Genomic DNA, 18727 nt, shown 5'->3' with positions numbered 1-18727 from the left:
GAAAGGTTTCAAGTGTGTGTATGTGCAAACAGCAGGGGTGAGGCTGCAGCAGAGCAAGGCAGGTGAGTCAGTAATGAAACACCACCCCAGCAGCTGCAGTGTGCACCCTCCATAACTCTGCAGCTTCAATAGAATTACAGAAACAGCTTCACTTTCCCCCAAAACTGCACATGTGAGTTTTCCAGCCCCTCCCTCTCCCCCCAGACATGCACACACCACAGTCATCTACTTATTTATTTTGGCTTTTACTGGAAAAGACATTAAATAACATTTAAAATTATTTAACTTCTTTTTTTTTTTTTAACAAAGTGCATAACTTAAAAAGCTGATCATTAGTGTCCCATGTTAAGACTGTCCCTTTTCCTACTCCCATGAGACCTTAGCCAGCAGTGGGTCAGGTGCTGACCAAGCAGCTTGGCTGTTCCTGCAGTCAGGTAAAGAACAGCTTCTGTTCCTTGGGAGGGGAGGAGGGATGGAGGCTGCAAACAAAACCCTTCCAATAGTGCAAATAACAGACAATGGAGGAAAAACAAACCAACAAGTTGTGGGGGGAAAAGGCTCCTTACCCCATGCAGGGCAAAAGTCAGCAGGAGGGAAAGTGGTTTGGCTCTTCCAGAGGCTGCACAGCAACACCTCACACAGCACTGGAGCCCCAGCCCAGGGGCTTTGGTGCTCAGGGAAGGATCACAGAGGCTCTCCAGCCCTGCCCCCTCAGAAAAGAGCTTCAAAGCAGGTGCACACTGAGCTGCCCACAGAGCTGGTGTCATTCCTGCAGTGGCCAGACCCTGCTGGGTCTGGGCTCCACCTTTGCTGGCTGTGTTTTGTACATTTAAAGCTAAACCAGGACGGGAGCGTGGCGGGCACAGAGCTCTGTGTCCCTGCAGGGCTCAGAGGGCTCACCCTGGCACTGCCAGCAGCAGCTGCTGCTCCCTGGGCTGGCTGCAGCTGAGGGGAAGCTTTCCTGGAGCAGGTACAGCTGGGTCAGGGCTGTGGGGACACCCTGGCTGGGGTGCTGAGCTGTCCCCAGCGGGGAGGAGCACGAGCATGCCACTGTCACGGGGTGCTTCACAGGGCAGCCCTGCCTGGCTGCAGTGCAGGGCTGCACAGACGTGCAGCAGCAGTGCAGGGCTGCAGACATGCAGCAGCAGTGCAGGGATGAGTGGGCTGCTGGACAGCCCCTGTGGCTCAGCAGCAGCCTGAGCCCTGGGCTTCACCTCCTGGGCTTGCAGTGCTGGTGGGGGGTTTGTGTTAGCAGTCAGCAATCTCCCTTGCTCCAAGGCTGCTGCAGCTCTTCCCACGCTGTGTTTAAGGCTTTTTCTCCTCAGGGTCCTGGGCTGTGAGTGGAGCCAGCCGTGGGCTCAGGGCCTCGCTGGGTGCTGAGCCTGGACAGCTCTTCTGCTGCAGTGCTGGAGGAGCTGCTGGGGACTCACAGGGTGCAGGCTTAAAAGTACACGTTGCCACAGGGAGTCACTGTACAGGTGGTGTGGGTGTTTGAGCAGAAGTGGTTTTCCTTGACAGTTTTTCCCCCTACCCCTACCCAAAATGGAGGAAAATCCATCCTTATCTCCAGGCAGCAGCAAGTACTTGGGAAGCAGCATGCAGGACACGGCAGCAGAGGAGAGAGGAAGGCAGAGACGAGATCTGGACTTTCCTGGTGAGTACTCTGTGGGGTTGAACCTGAGAAAGCAAAAGGAGAACAGAGGAATAGCTGCAGTCAGAATCCAGCCCCCTGGACCCTCCCTGCTCCTCTCCTCATGTCTGATCGTGCTCATGTGCAGGGAAGAGGAAAGAAGCCAAAGGTGCTGACAGACCAAAGAAGAAAGCTGAAACAAGTTCCCTGCCTTAGATAATGGATTTACTCCCCCAAACCAACCAGATCTCCTCTGAGGTGTCTTGGGAAATCCAGAAGGGGTTTAGGCAGAGGTGACTTACAGCCAGAACAGCACAGGTGGTCACTGGCTTCCTGGTAAAGGCTGATCCAGTGTGATGCCTTGGGTCTGGTAGATCTCCTTCAGAACCAGCAGAACAGTGTCCTCTGACTCCCTGCAGGGGAGGAAAGGGAATCAGAAGGGAGTGCTTCCCTGCCCTCTGTCAGGCCCTCTGTGATGGCTGAGGTAGATGCAGTGTTCTGCAATGCAGGCAGCATGAGGAGAACCACAAGTCTCCTTCCTCTGTCCGTGCCACAGACAGGAGATCTCGTTCCCTTGACCAGCTGAGCCTTTTCTCAGTACACTGGCTCTGAAACTGATGCCATTCTGCTTCACCACACGTAAACTTGAAGCCCTGAGCATTACACAGACACTTACCAGTAGCAGAGATGGCCCTGGAGTGCAAACAAGTACTCGTTGAAGCTCTCTATTGGCTTCTCCTGCAGCACGTAGTCGATGCGGTTCCCCCTGTTCAGCCTCCCCACGTTGATGGGGGGGGTCTCTTCCTTCACTGCTGCCAGGGGCTCCTCTGGCTTTGTCTCTGCAGGAAGGAGGAGCAGCATGGTTCAGCCACAGGGCACCAGCAGCCATGGCAATACAACAGCAGGGCTGTGCCATCCCTTCACCTCTCTGCAGCTCACACAGGGGAGAGGCAGCTGAAGTGCAAGGGACACCCAGAGGAGGGGGGTGGGCTTAAAACGTGGTGTGGTGAGACCCCCCCCCCCCAGAAAACCCCTTCACCAGGTGCTAACAGGGGAAGGCCACAGCATTCAGGCAGATCCAGGTGCCTGCACAGCCCAAAGGTGCCCTTTGCTGGGCACAGGTGCCAGGCAATGTGGGACTCCAGGCACACGTGGGCAGCTCCCAGGGCTGCATCCCTGGCTGCCCCCTGCTCCCCACCACCGACCTGGCTGCTTCTCAGTGCCAGCTTCTGCCTCTGCCTCTGCCTCGGTGCTCCCTGCCTCCAGGGCTGGCACGGGGGCACGGGTGAAGGACTGCCAGGCCACCCGCAGGGAGCCCAGCAGGTTGTTCTTCAGGTCCACGCTCATGCGGGTCAGCCCTTCCTTCAGCTCTGCAAGGCAGGAGGGGGCTGGCTGTGGGGCTGGGGGCTGCAGCAGCAGCCCTGGGCCGGGGGACAGGGGCTGCCCGTGCCATACCCAGGTGCATCCTCTTCCTGCCCTTGTGGTGGGGCAGCAGCATGGGCTCGAACTCCAGCTCCGGGACGATCATGGGCTCGATCCGATACGCCACCGGGTCAAACTGCACACGAGAGGGGGACAGTGGCCAGGGCTCGTGCTCCACGTGTCTCACGCAGGACAGCTCTGGTTCTTATACCTACGGGGTGGAAGATGTTGAAGAAGCCTTTGCAGGTGGGCAGGCTGTAGTTTGGGTCGATGCGCTTCACTCCTCGCACGGTGAGGAACATCCCGATGGGAGAGCCAAAGGCAAAGAAGATGGTGGGCTTGTAGTTCAGCTGGGGGTAGTTTGCCGAGACCTGGGACAGGGGGATGTTCGGATTTGCCCATGAGACAATCCCTGTGCTGTGTCACGAGGGTTTTGGGGCGCAGCCAGAGCTCAGCTGTACCTGTCCCAAGCCAACGTCCCGGTACTGGCAGCTCCTGCCATCCTCGGAGCTGTCCCCGTGCTGGGATGGGGACCTTGGCTCAGCCCCACGTGCACCATGCCCAGGAGCTGCTGAGCTCCGGCCCTGCAGCAGCACAAAGGGGTCCTTGTGTCAGAGGGATGCAATGGGATGGGGTGTGATGGCATGAGCACAAGCCACGCGGAAAACAAACCTTCATCTCTGTCTTGGAGCTGATGTAATGGAGTATTTTCATTCTTGGCCCTAAGGGAATTCCTATTTCTTTCAGGTTTTTCTCTGTGCACAAGAACTGGAAAATAAGCAAGGCTGGTGTTAGTCCAGGAGCAGAGGTGTGGTGAGGTGTCTGCTCTATGGGACTGTGCTCCTCCTCAGAGATGGTTCATGTGTGACTCAGTACCAGAAGATGTGCAGTGCTGGGGTGATGGGGAAGAAAAGCAAAGAAGAGCCAGAAGAGCCAGTACAACAGGGGAACTTCTCACCAATGCTTGCTTGTCCATTTTCTCCTTCTCAAAAACATCACAATACTCGGACAGCTCCAGCTTCTTCAGGATTTCTTTTACTTCCTCAATACCTCCCGTGCCTGAGGTTGTCCTGGACCCCTGTGAACACACCCAGAAGGGATCATGCTTTCTGCTCACCAGTTTGCTCCTGTGCACATTGTGTTCTCTGCCCCATCCCCATGCAGCTGCAGGAGGTGGTGTCAGTGGCCTCCCATACCTGTGCACAGTGCTCATCCTCCTCGGGATCAGCCTTCTGGTTCGTCAGGAGATCAAACAAAATGAGCGACCCTAGAAACCAGGCATGGGCAGAGCATCAGCATCTGGAGGGGAAGAGCCACCTCCTTCTTGGGATGGAAGAGCTGCACCCTGGACATTTTTACAGGCAGATAATGACAGGACAAGGGACAATGCCTTTAAACTGAGGACAGGCTAGATTAGATAGCAGGAAGAAATAATTTACAGTGCTGAAGCACTGACACAGGCTGCCCAGAGAAACTGTGGCTGCCACACCCCTGGGAGCTGGGAGAGGGCTCGGAGCAACCTGCTCTGGTGGCAGGTGTCCCTTGTAAGCCAGAGCAGCTGTGGCTGTGCCCTCCCTGCTCCCTGGCACGCCGGGGCGAGCCCTCACCCAGGCTGTGCCCCGCGATGGACACCCCGCCCCTGAAGCACGGGTTCCTCTGCAGGAAGAGCCGGTGCAGGCGGTTCATCTCCGAGGCCACCGTGTCCACGATGGTCTGGCAATAGGTGGAGCTGTTGTAGAAGAACACGTCCAGGATGGTGTCGTTGATGAAGTGACGCAGGCGGTTGATGCTGGGCAGCGTGATCCGCTCCAGGTCACTGCGGGGAAAGGACACGGGGGGCTGCAGCTGGGGAAGCCACGGAACCCCACCTTGTTCAGAGTTCAGAGGAGGACTGACACAGTCTCCAAGGATGTGTGTTGTAATCCAGACCCTCAGCTTATGCTCAGACTGAAGGCAAAGCACAGCCTGTGCTCTTACATTCCAAGAATAAGGAGCCTGCCCTTTCTTCCCCAGGAGCCTGGCCTGCTTTCTGCCCTTGCTGGGGCACTGCAGAGCAGTGCTGCAGTGCAGAACTGGGCACTCAGCTCTCAGAGGCTTTAGCAAGGTGTGCATGTCCAAGATCCAGGCAAGGCAGAAGCCTCTGCTCTCTGATGCTGACTGGAGCAGGTGCCTGCTGTGTGCTGCAGACTGGGGAGGTGCTCTGGGGGTCCCTGTCTGCCCTGTTCACCCCCACCCTAAAAACTCACAGCTTTCCCTTTGCTTTTCCAACAGAACAGTGGAGTTTCCAGGGCAGGAGGCTGCCTGTGCCCCTTGCCATCCCCTGGCCTGCTGGACACTTACACGTCCACGCCGGTGGAGTGCAGGGAGCTGTGCCAGTTCACAGGCAGGAACTCCACCCGCCCAACCTGCTGCTGCTCCTGGGCCTTCTTGAAGTGTGCTTGCAGCATGCTGAGGGAGACGTTCCTGAAATCGTTCACTGCAAAACAGGAGAACTCTTAGAGAGATGCACCAGGCTCTGGGGCCAGCCCCTGGCAGCAACACCACTTAATACGATGAAAGATCATTACAGGGAAATCCCACCGGGGTCTTTAATCTGCTGCTGCTCCCCTAAGTCCCTGAATCTTTAACTACAGATCAGGGCAGGCTCCATGCCCTGCCACGTGCGCTTACTGGATTTCGCTGCCCCATCTGTACCTCCTTCACACGGGCAGGGCTTTAATCTGCCAGTCAGGATAGGAAACTTTTAGAAATGTATCAAATTTGCTTCTGTTGTGAAGCAAAACTGACGAGCAGCAGCCGCCTAAACCCTTTCAGAAGGTGGATTTGGTGCTCAGTGAGCGTTCTGCTCACACTGCCCGCAGTCAGCAGCCCTGGCCGTGCAGCCTGCCAGGCTCAGGGTGGTTTGAGGCAGAGTGGCAGCGTGTGCCAGCCCCAGGGTGAGGTTCCCCTCCCAGGTTCCCCTCCCAGGCTCCCCTGCCAGCTCGGCACCTACCGCACTGCACGATGCTGCGGAAGCGGATGTCGCAGGCGGGGCCGATGCCGTGCACCACGAACACCAGGTGGTCGATCTGCAGCGGCTCTCCTGAGGAGGGGAGGGCAGCTCAGGGCACGGCTGCTGAGGAGACAGCGCCCAGCAGGGACCAGAGGTGCTGGGGGCAGCCCCGTGCAGGGCTGGAGCCTCCCACCCTCACCTCGGCCCATGAAAACCCTCGTTAGTGCCTGCATTTACACCTCAAGGCTGCTGGGATTTCTCACATTTCCCTTCGTCCTGCTCAGGTCAGCTGCTCTGGGGTGGATCTGGACCAACAGGACAATAAAGGAAGGGGTGGTGGCTCATCCCCACTGCCCTTCACCCCTGCCCAGCTGTGGGGATGGCTCAGCACAGGGAATGGCAGGATCAGGAGGTCTCAGTGTAGCTGCCCTGTGCCCAGCCCACTCTGGGAGCTGCATCTCCCAGGTAGGTCCCAGGTGAAGTCAGGGCTTGTTCTCTGCTTCCCACACACCTCCGTCTGCATACGTGCCTTCCTGAGGGCAGGCACCCATGGGAAATGGAGCAACTGCCTGATGTCCTCATGGGGACATGTCCTGAGGCCCCACTGGGAGGGGACAGAGCTGACACTTAGCTGCAGACATGGGGACAGCATGTGCCCCAGAGAGTCACCAGCATGAAGGTAAGTGATAAAGCACTGTGTCCCTAGCAGGGAAAGAAACTCCCCTCCTCTACAAATCGAGATCTCAGGGGTCATTTCAGGCACTGCAGAGCTCCCAGCAGCTCTGTCTCTGCACAGGAGCTGGAAGCTCACCACCCTCCCCTGGATCTGCAGCTCACTGGGGCTGGGGAGGTTTCTGAAACCATTTGGATCCTTTTGGCACAAAATGTTCTGACGTGCATTTCACTTAAACGATCACGGCAGCTTCCTCCAGCCTTTGTGAGTGATCAGGCTGGAAAACACTGCTTTGGGATGGGTGCAGGGAGCAGCAGCTCACCGTTGGGGATCTCCACAGCGATGTTCTCCACTCCTCTCTTCACAGTGCGGGGCCGGCCTTGCTCCGTGGGGGTGGAGACCCAGTCGTCGGAGCTGGCAACGGGATGGTAGTGAACCATCAGCTTGGGAACAAGAAGAGCCTGTCAGTGACCCCGGAGCAGGACAGCTACAGCAGCTGCCGGGTGACACGGGGTGGTACCAGACCGTGCTGGGCCCAGCCCTTTGCCCACAGAGGTGTTGGAAAGAAACGTGGAGCTGCTGGCAGGCTCCTCTGGCACAGGCAGGTGAGTGGAATGCCTTTGGAACAAACCCACTTGAAGGGAACAGCACAAAGAGACCCAAAGGGATGTCCTCACTGGTCACCACAGAGACCACCAGGCCCTGCTCACCTTTGGGTTGTGCAGGATAATGACTTCTCTGTTGGGGGACTCCAGCTTCTTCTTCCACTCACCCAGGGTCACAGCAATCATGTAGGCTTCCTACAGAAGGGAACACCCACTGTGAGTCAGCTGGAAGCATGCCCATCAATGTTCAACCTCTTGGGACATTCCCCACCCACTTTTCAGAACCTCTTATCAATACTTTGCAAAAGAAGCAGATAAATCAGCTGGAGGAGCAGCAGGGTCATCCCAGGATCACCAGGATGCTGAGAGTGTTTAAGAGCTCCCTGCTTTGCAGCAGCATCACACTTCCCCATCCCCTTAGAACTGGTTTTGGTACAGCAGAGTGGAGATTATTGCAAAGATGGGTATTTTTATACATCTGCCTATGTATCTCTGCATTTGCATCATCCCAAAGGAAAGCCTGGCACTTTCAGCTGTGGTGGAAGGATGCACCGAAGCCGGACGAGGGCAGGGGAAGGGGAGGCCACGGCAGAGCTCACAGTTACATCAATCAGCTGCAGGAATGCCTGCCAAAGCCTCTTTGGAGTTCATGTCCTCAGGCCTGCCAGTGGCCTTGTTTGGGACATCAGAGGCAGTGTGTGACGAGGAGAAGCCGAGATGGAAACCAACAGGAAAGATTTTTTTTTTGTTTACCTCCAGTTCCTCGCTGAAGGACTCCGAGTAGGGAATGAACTTATTGTCCTTGTCCCCCTTGTAGAACCAGGTGCAGCGCCGCACCTCGGCCGCCTCCTCCTCCCAGTACACGGCCACGCGCCGCCGCGCCCGCAGGTGCACGTCGTACCTGCCCCCCGAGGTGGGCACCACCACGCCATCCTGGTCCTTCCCTGGGGGAACAGGGCCCGCAGTCAGTCCTCACAGGCCTGCAATGGCAAGCTCCCAGAGGCTGGAGCACCACCTTGGGCAGCACGGCCGGGCAGGTCAGTGCCACCACGGGAGATGCCAACGTCCTCCGGACCCAGGTTCAGAGAGCGCTGCCAGGGCGAGATGCCCCGAGTCAGACTTTCCCCAGAGGCAGAAGGTAAGATAAAAACATTACACTACACTGTCCTTCTCTCCAGCTCTGGCACATGCTTACGTGGCCTCTCCCTGCCTGGCCTGGAGGGTAAAAGTGACACTGAGGCACTGGGAAGGGCATTGTGTAACAGCAGGGGTGCACCAGCGTGTCCTGTCTCCAAGGCGCTCCTCTCCAAAACAGAGAACTCTCTACAGACCCCAATACAGACCTCAAACTCTGTGAATTTCGCTGCCTTTTGGGTCTGCCTGTGGGCTGGGCTGGTGGCACAGCACCCCGTGCCAGGCTGGGCCAGGCAGCAGCACCGGGGATGGGCAGCACAGCCTCTAATCCAAAACTTCCTGGGCGAGGGAGGACGGGAGGCAATCCTTGGGCAATCGGAGCTCTGCCTGTGGCAGCAGCAGGTGGCACAGATGGTGACATTTGGCACACAAGGGTCTCAGCACAGGGCTTGGAGCTGACCTCCAATCCTTGCTCCCACAGCAGGAACAGCTCCGTGCTGTGGGGACTCTCCCAGTGGAATTCCTGCCATCCTGGATGGCAGCTTCCTCCCAGCCTCACCAGAGGATGCTTTGCAGTATGATTATATATAATTCACAGCAGCATCAGCTGAATGGGGTCAGACCATTTGATGCATCCGCTCGGTTACCGGGAGCAGGCACGTGGCCAAAAAAGCCCCAGTTTCAAATTCCTCGAGGGAAAATCTAGCATCCCAGGTCGAAGCCGTGCTTGCGCCCAGGGAATTTTTCCCTGGCATCCAAGCACACACCTGATGCTCCCCCGCCAGCCTCAGCCAAGCCCATTCCTTAGGGCGATCCGCGAGCACGGATGGGGGGATGCAGCACCAGAGGGCGGTGGGAGCTGGGCCCGGCGCTGCCGCGGGACCCCCGCCCGCTTCCCCCGGCCGCTGCCGCCCTACCTGCGCCGTGCGCCGCCTCCAGCCGCTCCGAGTCCTGCGCGCTGAACGGCACCCAGCGCTCCCGCGAGTCCGCGACCTTGCAGTAGAACCAGTGCGGCACCACGGCCTCGTAGCGCCCGCCGGGCTCCGGCTCCGGGGGATCGGCGGCGGCCGGGGGCGGCCGCGGCGGCTCCAGCGCGGCCATGGGGCTGCTGCGGGCGAGCCGGGAGCGCCGGGCCCGCCGCCACCGGGGGCTCCGCGGGCAGGCTCCGCTCCGGCCCCGGTGCCCGCCCAGCCCGGGGCGGTGCTGCCCGCGGCCCGCCCCTGCCGTCACGGCCGGGGAGGAGCGGGGATCGCCCGCAATCCGTGCCCGCAGTCACTGCCCGCAATCCCGGCTGGAGCTGCTGCCTGCGCCCCTGCCGCTGATCCCCGCCCGCAGCCGCTCCCCGCAGCGCTGCGACTCTGCCCGCGATCCCTGCTGGGCCCTTTGCCTGTCATCCCTGCCTGTGACCCCTGCCTGCTCCCTGCCCCTGCTCCCTGCCCCTGCTCCCTCCCTGTGACCCCTGCCCCTGGTCCCTGTCCCGTTTCCTCTCCCTGGTCCCTGTCCCTTGGTCCCTGTCCCTCATCCCTGTCCCTGTTCCCTCGCTGTGTTCCCTGCCCGTGTTCCCTGTCCCTGTTCCCTCATCCCTTTTTTCTCCCTGTGTTCCCTGCCCGTGTTCCCTGTCCCTGTTCCCTTTTTCTGTCCCTGGTCCCTGTCCCTGTTTCCTGCCCTTGGTCCCTGTCCGTGGTCTCTCCCTGTGACCCCTCCCCCTGGTCTCTCCCTGTGATCCCTGCCCCTGGTCCCTGCCCTTGGTCCCTCCCCCTGGTCTCTCCCTGTGACCCCTGCCCCTGGTCCCTGTCATCCCTGTTCCCTGGTCTCTCCCTGTGACCCCTGCCCCTGGTCCCTGTCCGTGGTCTCTCCCTGTGACCCCTCCCCCTGGTCTCTCCCTGTGATCCCTGCCCCTGGTCCCTGCCCTTGGTCCCTGTCCCTGGTCCCTGTCCGTGGTCTCTCCCTGTGACCCCTGCCCCTGGTCCCTGCCCTTGGTCCCTCCCCCTGGTCTCTCCCTGTGACCCCTGCCCCTGGTCCCTGTCCCTGTGACCCCTGCCCACATTCCCTGCCCTCGGCAGTGGCCCGGGTGGGGGTGATGGTGGCCCCGAGCTGGATGCAGGGCACTGGGGTGCAGGGAAGCACCCAGCCCTGTGCCAGGCATGAACAAACACTCCAGCACGGCGTGATTGCAGCAGAAACCACGCGGTGCTGATTTAATGTTTGTTTTTCAGTCCCTCTGTGACACTTTAGCCTCCGTGGTGATTGAGAAACTCCAGCACCGCTGGAGAAGCAACGGGCAACCCCAGAGTAAGAGTTTGGTTTCTGTAGAGATGAGCCCAGCGATAAACAGAGGCAGACTTTCTAATTTGGGGGTTGTGATGTGGGTGGATGCTGCAAGCGGATGCTGCAAGATAAACCAGTTGCCAGGAACTGCTATCCCAGTGCTCAGCGTCGCACAGCAGGGACTGGTGAGGAAAACAGAAGGGTCAGGAGTGCTCAGCTCCCCAGTTCTGCAGCTGGAGCCCCTGCAGAGCCTGCAGCAGGGTGCTGACACAGCTCCTGCCCGTGTCAGACCGTCCCCACTGGGATCATCCGGACTGTGACGCACTCTGGTCCTGCGTGGGGGAGGCAGAGGCAGCAGGCAGGGATGGGTTACAGCAGAGCTTCCTGCAGGCTGAGGTGTGGGACGTGTTCCTGACCCCTGATCCCAGCTCAGCTTTGGGGGAAACACACAAAACCCACCCAGGGATGCTGGAGTGTCACAGGCAGCCACGCCGTCCCACGGAGCTGTGGCATCCCCACGCCCTGCCATGGTAACCTGCCATTCCAGCCCACTTCTTCGTGTTCTCTCGTGGGCTTTTCTCCAGGGATTTACATAACCCTCCGCCAAGGAGGCAGGGACAAGCAATATTGCTCAGGAATACGCTACCTGGATGGGTGCAGCTGATGGGGGAAGGGGTGGCACTCACAGGGGCTTCACCAGCACAGTGACAGGGCAGCACTCTCTGAGTACTGTGAATTATGAATCTCCCAGCACAGCCAGTGGTCCCCAGGAGGCACTTGCCAGGCTGGAAGCATGGAACAGCTCGGTCTGGCTGCTCCCTGCATGACACAAAACAAAGCAGCAGCAGAGCCTTTCCCTGTCCCAGGACATCCAGCTCGCTGTGCAGGCTGACCACGTGTGGTCATGGACACGTCCAACGAGCTCCAAAGGTCAGTCCTGTGCCCACAGCCCTGTCTGGGAATGTGGGAGCTGCCAGCTGCCTCCAGGGCCTCGGCTGGCTGGCAGCACAAAGGGCATGGCCAGGGCTCTCCCAGCCTCAGGCATCCGAAATCCCTTCCAGACCCTCTTCCACACTGGCTCTAGAGCCACAGCTGGAGGCTCCTGGAGCATCTGCACTGCCTGGGAGGCAATGGGACACCCTGGCACCCCAAAACAGCCTCCTTAGATCTTCTATTCATTGGTACAGCCACGCTGGAGCTTTGGTCTGGGCTACAAAACCTTCCCCACCACTTCTCTTGAAAGAAAAAGAGACTCTGAGACATCTCAATTACAAAATAACATTTGAAACTTGTCAGGGTTTATTAGGTGTCACACATAGCAGTGAGGTGCTGTGCAGGTGGTAACCAGGAGGCTGGAACAGGCCGAGCTGTTTTCTCCCCGTGGTGCTGCACAGTGGGACACAGAACTCTCAGGATGGAGAGGGACATGAAACAGGGGATTCTGACCCGAGTGACCTGGACATCATTTCCAAGCATCCTGCCCCTGTTCCTTCCTTGACTTGTGCTTCTCTTTTCCAATGGCAGAACAGGGATTTCCAGTCTGCTGCCATGCCCACAGGGACACCCCACACTGGCTCTGCACCACACAGGAGGAACAGCACGATGTGACATGTGCCAGCACAGTCCCTCCCTCCAGCACTTCAGTGTTGCTCCTTGAGTGCACTAAACCCAAACAACCCCTATGAGGAAACACGGGGCTCATGGCAAGGGAGCTGAAGCTGAAATTACAGGCAGTGAGGACAAGCCCAGAGTCTTGGTTGGTGGCTGCACATTGCAGCACATCTGACGAGTGTTTGAAGACTGGTTGTGGCTGTAGGAGGCACCCAGAGATTGGGCCTGGCCTGGGGAACTCTGTACACAACCCCACAGGGCTCCATCCTTGGCCCAGTTCCTTCAACATCTTCATTAAATACTTTTGCTGCTTCAAACCTCTCTCCGTTTGTCCTTTGCTGAGTTGTTTGTAGGAGCTGGGCTTCTGAGCTGGCTTTTTGGTGGGTTTGATTTGATTGTTAACTCAGGGCTTATTGCTATTCCATTGTCAATAGTGCGTAGCAGAAAGAGCTGAGATTTAAGAGAACTCTTTGGAACCTCAACAACAGGCTGTGTGTTGTGGCTCATGCGCTTTCACAATCCCTTTCTTTCCAGTTTTTCCAGTATGGCCTGAATTCTGTGGACAGACTCTTTCCTGGCCTGCCGGACACTGTCCTGGCCCCCAGTCTCAATGGAATCCAGCTCCAGCAGCAGCTTGGTCAACATCTCCTCCAGCAGCCGGTAGGATTTATCTGTCTTTTTCCCTACAAATTCATCCACCTCTTCCTCCAGCCGTTCAGCCTCCCCCATCACGTGGAGGATCCTCTGGATCTCCGGCTGCAGGGCTGCAGGATGCGTGGCAGGCTGCTCAGCAGCTTTGAAGCCCAGCTCCTGGCTCCTGGCCATGGGCTTCCGTGGGCCGAGGTCGTAGAGCTGGGGCTGGGCACTGTACTGCACCCGGGGCTGGCACGGGGCAGGCTTGGCCACCCTGTGCTCGTTCACCGGCCCCGAGTGCCGCTGGTTGCCATCAGAGTAGTAACTGTGCTGGCTGGGGCTTTGCTCAGGTCTGTCGTACACACAGTCCTGCAGGCAGAGGGAGAAAACATCTCTAAGTGCATTTCCCTCCAACCCGCAGGTTTCTGCTCTCAACCTGCACCCAGTGGTGGACAGGGCTGGGGATGCTGGGGACAGGGACCTGTGCTCTGCTCCCCATGTTAGAAAGCACCAACCCAGCAAGGGGCACCTGTCCAGAGGAGGAGTCTGAGCCCCCCATCAGGGCTGCTACTGCCTGGGCACCAAAACCATGGAGTCAATTCCTGATCCAACCCGGAGAAAGCCTGTCAGACCCATTTCAAGACCCACCCAGGACATCTTGTCCTTCACAAGAATCCCAGCCACAGGTTTGAGTCTTCTGTATGCAAACAGGACCTCACCTGTCCCTGTGCCTCCCAGGAGGGAGGGTGGGAAGGAGCCCCACTGCCGGTCCAGGACGGGTGTGAATCCGAGACGTAGAGGCTGCCGTGCCCCGAGGCGGGCCAGGCGTAGCGAGGCTGCACCCCAAAACCAGAGTGGGGGCCCCACGTGTCCTCCAGGGCTCGGGGCTGCGGCACCGGGCCCTGCCCTGTGACTCCTGCGCTGCTGTCTCCATATTGATACTGAGGCACCGGCATTCCCGGGGTCTGCAAGGGCAGGAACAGGCGTTACAGGGGGTCACTGCACCCTCACACAGCCCTGGGAGCTGGGATAGGGGTTACAGGGGGTCACTGCCAGCCCTGTCCCCTCACCCAGCCCTGGGACAGGCGTTACAGGGGGTCACTGCCAGCCCTGTCCCCTCACACAGCCCTGGGACCGGGACAGAACGGCCTCAGCTCAGGTTGGCCGCCCAATTCCCACTCTTCTGCCCCAAAAGCTCAGGGTCTCCAGAGAACAGCGTGACCACCAATTTTGCCGAGAGTAAAACCAGGCAGGACAAGGCGCTCAAGAGCCACGGGGACCCCCAGCCCCACCAGCCCCACCTCCCCCGGCACAGCCCCATGCCAGTGACCCGGCAGTGCCCTTACCTGCGGCGGGGAGTAGCCGGGGACCTGCTGCCTGCGGAGGGCCGAGCCCTCGGGGGGACACTCCGGGGGGACGTAGCTCCAGGCGGGAGCGGGCGACGGGGGCCGGTAGAGGCCGGCGGGCTCCGGGGGGTAGGGGCTGCGTGGGGGCCCCGAGCAGTAGAAGCCCCGTGCCTGCGGCAGGCTGGCGTAGTGCGGGTACGGGGGGCTGTAGGCTCCGTTGGCATAGGGAGAATCCATTGCCTGGGGACAAGGGAAGAGCACAGGGAAGGTGACGGGACAGGGACACGGGCACAGGTGCTCCAGGAACAAGGTCTGGCCCTTCCTGCAGCATTTAGCCTCCTCCAGCTGATCTGCCCCGGTTTTAGGCTTTCCTGGTCTAACGTGGCTGAGCTCAGGGGGAGGTGTGCAGCCCCTCACAGTGAGCAGCTCCTGGAGGATTCAATGCCAGCACTGCATCACTGACGGGAGGGTGGAAAACTCTCCAGGAAAGTTCATCTCCCTGCTCATTCTCAAACAGATAAGCTCTGCTAGGCAGTGTTCAGCTCCTGGAGCTGCAGCTCGTGTGGGTATCTGTACAGAAGGTCTGCACACCCAGGGCAGATCCGAGGATTTACCTGGATCCATCCCATAACTGATGTGTAGGGAACATGAGTTTCCACCTGATGGCAGAGGGGATGCTGAAGGACAGGATTTCAGGAGCTCGGGGAACGACTCCTTGTACCTTCGGGCAAAGCAGTGCTCCACCCTGAGCTGCTGCCCGGAGCGCAGGCTGTACAACCTGTGTGCCGGGATTTATGGAAGGGCCGGACCAGCCTGACAGCCCAGAGGAAAAACCAAACCAAACCAAACCAAACCAAACCAAACCAAACCAAATCGCGGCTGGAGAGCAGAGCCTGCTCCGGCAGGGAACACGGAATTTACACGGCAGCCCGAAACCCAGCTGCCATCAACCCCGCAGGTAACGGACCCGGCAATGCCCAGCCCCGGCACCGGACCCGGCAATGCCCAGCCCCGGGCCGTGGCCCTCCGCTCCGCACAGGCTCCGGGCTCCCCGCGTTCCCGGGATCTCCGCACCAGCACACGCGTCCCAGAAACGTCCCCGTGAAGCGGCTCCGCAGGCAGCGCCTCCCCGCGCTCCTTTCCGCCCCGTTACACGCCCGGAGGGGCCGTGAGCAGAGCCACGAGAACCGGCGGGGCTGGGAGGCTCCGGGCAGGGCCGCTCGGGGACCGCCCTGCGGGCCGTTACCGGGGCAGGGCCGGGCTGAGCGCTGCCCGTCCGCCCCGGGGGCCGTTTCCGTCCCGGGGGCCGTGCCCTCCCCGGGAGCGCTGTCCGTCCCGGGGGCCGTGTCCGATCCCGTGGCCCTGTCCGTCCCGGGGCCGTGCCCGTCCCTCGCCCCCGTTACCTGCGCGGCCGCCGCGGGCGGGCCCGGCCCGGCCGTGCGGGGCTCCATGGCCGCCGCCAAAGCCACGCCCCAGCTCGCCCCGTGCCCAATCGGCGGCCGCTCCCCTCCCGCTCCGGCCAATCGGCGGCGGCCCCGCGCGCACGGCTGGCGCGGCTTAAAAGGGCAGCGCCGGGTGGGCCCCGCCCGCCGCGGGCGGTTCCGGGGCGGCGGCGGCACCGGCGCATGGCGGCGCTTCCGCTGCGGGCGCGGCGGCACCATGAACTACATGCCCGGCACGGCCAGCCTGATCCAGGACATCGACAGTGAGTGTCCCGGGGCGGCCCGCTCCGTCCCCTCCATGCCCCGCCGGTGCCGCCCCGCCGTGGGGCCCGGGCTCCCGCTCCCCCGGGTCCTGCCCCCCGGTTCCCCGTGCGGCGCCCGGACCCCTCTTCCCGTAGCGAGCCGCCCCCCGTGCGCTCCGGCCCCGCGTGGCGCTGTCGCGGAGCCGCGGGGGCCGTGCCCGACGCCCCGCTCTCGTTTCCCGCAGAGAAGCACCTGGTGCTGCTGCGGGACGGCCGGACGCTCATCGGGTACCTGCGCAGCATCGACCAGTTCGGTACGGCCGGGGATGGGGATGGGGAGGAGGAGGGAGCCGTGCTGCCTTTCCAGCGTGGTTGTGCTGGGGGTGGAACCTCAGTGTCCTGTGCCCCGGACCTGGCGCTCCGCGGGGGTTTCTCCGCAGCCGGGCGCGCCCCGTCCCGCGGTGCATCCAGCGCTCGGGCTTGGCGTGGCTTTTTGGGCAGCAGGAGCTGGGTGATGTTCATCCTCCGTCCTTGCTGGAGTTTGCAGCACCAGCATCGCCATCATCATCTGTGCAGCAGGGGGCTCGGAGCTCACTGCGTGGGGAGAGTGTCGGTGGCTTCAGTGACCTCGGTGGCTTCAGTGGCCCGGCTCCGGGCAGCCACCGAGTGCCGGGCAGAGCCAGCGCTGCTCCGGTGGGACGGGGGACACGGCTCAGCCACAGCTCACGGTGGAACGTCACTGGTTTTCTGTCTGTCTCGTTGCTGCAGCAAACTTGGTGTTGCACCAGACTGTGGAGCGCATCCACGTGGGCAAGAAGTATGGGGACATCCCTCGGGGCATCTTCGTGGTGAGGGGCGAGAATGTGGTGCTGCTGGGGGAAATTGTAAGTGCTCAGCTCCCGCTGCAGTCTGGGCCCGGGCTGGGGGGGTTTGTGGTTTGTCTGTGTGTCTGTCTGCTGTGAAATGTGGTTGCTGTTGTCTTGGGCTGGAATTGGAGCTGCCTCCAGGGCTGAGCCATCACAGAAAGGCCAGCCTGCAGGGCAGGGCTGCCTCCTGCTGCCACAGCCCCTCTGGGATGACACAAGGAGGAAGAACAATGCAGAGGGAGCTGTGGGGAAGCTCCAGCTTGTGTGGCACTGCTGGAGGGTGGCACTGTTGCCTGCCTGTTACCTCCCTGCTGGCTCTGCCCCAGCGGGCACCGTCTGGGATGGGCTCAGGAGGAGCCGAGCGCTGTTTGCTTTGGGAGCCCCTTCCCAGGGCTGTGCTGGGGATCCCTGCCCACGTCCCACCCCTCAGAGCACTTCCAGCACCTCTGTTTCCTGCCAGCCCCACCGTTCACTGTGTGGAAGGCGCGTGGGCTCAGGTGATGGTGCTGTGCAGAGCTGAAGGGTCGTTTCTCCTGCAGGACCTGGAGAAGGAGAGCGACACACCTCTGCAGCAGGTGTCCATCGAGGAGATCCTGGAGGAGCAGCGGGTGGAGCAGCAGGCCAAGCAGGAGTCGGAGAAGCTGAAGGTGCAGGCGCTGAAGGAGCGCGGCCTCTCGGTGCCGCGGGCTGACACGCTGGATGAGTACTGAGGGGCTGCCCCTTCCCTGCGGGGAGCCAGGGCTGCTCCAGGACCTGCCTGGGCAGGCAAAGACTGCCTCAGAAAGGCGGGTTTCATTTTCAGATTGTCTTTTCCGTGGTGCTGGTAACTGTACACAAATCATGCCTTTAGTCTCCTTCTGGAGAAGGAGATGAGGAGGGCCCAGCGCACTGGGAGTGCAAGCATTTGTGTTTGGGAGGCAAATCACTGCTCCTTGGGTTTGTTTGCTTTTTCCTCCTCACATGACTCTGGGTGAGAGTTTTCCTTGACATGTAAATAAATCCTTGATCCTGACATCGATGGTTTTCCACTGTTCTGGTCCTGACAGTTCCCCTCTCTTGGGACAAGCACCCCTCAGGCCAGCTCTTGTCCCCTCTGTGTGCTCTGCAGGGCCAGATGGGACCCCTGGTCCAGCCAGGGGCTGGGCTCACTCCAAGAGAATGCTGGAGCCTGTTGCAATATCCTGCTCTGGGATGGAGAGCAGAACCTGGGTACCCTGTACCCCAACACAGACCACCCATACCCCCCAGCCAGGTTGTGCCACTCCCCTGCAGCTGAGCCTGCTAATTACCAGCTGAACCCACTAATTACCTGCTGGTGAAGAGCTGCTGCACCTGGGGCACGGCAGAGCCTGGAGCTCCAGCCCCTGCTCAGCCCGTGCTGGGGGAGCTGCTGCAGCTGTGTCAGGCTGGAGAGTCCTTTGCCCGGCTGTGTCCCGGCCCTTCCGTGGGGAGGAGAGTCCTTGGCCTCGGGGCTGCCTTTGGGCAGCTGCCAGGCCCCAGGAGCCTGCTGGGTGTGGGCAGGGAAGGGCAAACCTCGGCAGGGACAATCCCTGTGGGACCTGGGGCTGCTGCCCTGGGCAGTGGGAGTTCTTTGGGTGAAGGGTCCGTGCTGGGGGGACAGAGGATGAGCCCAGCTGTGCTTGCTGGGGCTGAGCACAGCTGTCCTGACACAGCTGTTGTGGCCAGTACTGGCCCAGGGACCACTCACTTTGGGGGGAAACATTCCTGCCCCATTGGGCTCGAGTGGGTGTTGTGGGTTTGGGGGTAGCAAAGGTTTAAACAAGGAGATGCTATTTCTTGTTCTAATAAAATTTAATAAAAAGCATTTATGGAGCTGGCGCCTGTGGCTGGAAAGTCTCTGGC

General features: G+C 60.4%; 3 protein-coding genes across 4 annotated transcripts; 1 reads left to right on the top strand and 2 right to left on the bottom strand.

Moving 5' to 3' along the window:
• Positions 1–220: 220 nt before the first annotated feature.
• DDHD2 (DDHD domain containing 2) lies at positions 221–9609 on the bottom strand. Its single transcript, XM_041477860.1, has 17 exons — positions 9374–9609; positions 8076–8266; positions 7428–7517; positions 7040–7160; positions 6045–6134; positions 5393–5528; positions 4660–4868; positions 4249–4319; positions 4011–4130; positions 3725–3820; positions 3514–3636; positions 3268–3423; positions 3086–3188; positions 2836–3000; positions 2307–2469; positions 1933–2043; positions 221–1677 (listed from the first exon to the last, which is right to left on the bottom strand). Exons 1-16 carry the CDS (start codon positions 9555–9557, stop codon positions 1953–1955), a joined length of 2109 nt encoding a protein of 702 aa, XP_041333794.1. The 5' UTR covers positions 9558–9609; the 3' UTR covers positions 221–1677; positions 1933–1952.
• Positions 9610–12000: 2391 nt separating this feature from the next.
• On the bottom strand, positions 12001–15975 carry BAG4 (BAG cochaperone 4). Of its 2 annotated transcripts, none has more exons than XM_041477873.1 (4): positions 15718–15975; positions 14315–14554; positions 13688–13933; positions 12001–13337 (listed from the first exon to the last, which is right to left on the bottom strand). In XM_041477873.1, the coding sequence occupies exons 1-4, from the start codon at positions 15973–15975 to the stop codon at positions 12849–12851; spliced, it is 1233 nt and encodes a 410-aa protein (XP_041333807.1). In that variant the 3' UTR covers positions 12001–12848. The 2 variants fall into 2 exon arrangements, with proteins under 2 accessions (XP_041333807.1, XP_041333817.1); XM_041477883.1 differs by lacking the exon at positions 15718–15975 and adding an exon at positions 15310–15694.
• Positions 15885–17876, top strand: LSM1 (LSM1 homolog, mRNA degradation associated). The gene is made up of 4 exons (XM_041477896.1): positions 15885–16019; positions 16244–16312; positions 16767–16882; positions 17404–17876. Exons 1-4 carry the CDS (start codon positions 15974–15976, stop codon positions 17572–17574), a joined length of 402 nt encoding a protein of 133 aa, XP_041333830.1. The 5' UTR covers positions 15885–15973; the 3' UTR covers positions 17575–17876.
• Positions 17877–18727: the final 851 nt, after the last annotated feature.

The sequence above is a fragment of the Pyrgilauda ruficollis genome, unplaced genomic scaffold (assembly GCF_017590135.1).
Source record: "Pyrgilauda ruficollis isolate IOZ18807 unplaced genomic scaffold, ASM1759013v1 scaffold113, whole genome shotgun sequence".
NCBI classification, from domain to species: Eukaryota; Metazoa; Chordata; class Aves; order Passeriformes; family Passeridae; genus Pyrgilauda; species Pyrgilauda ruficollis.
This window is presented reverse-complemented; position numbering and strand designations above follow the sequence as displayed.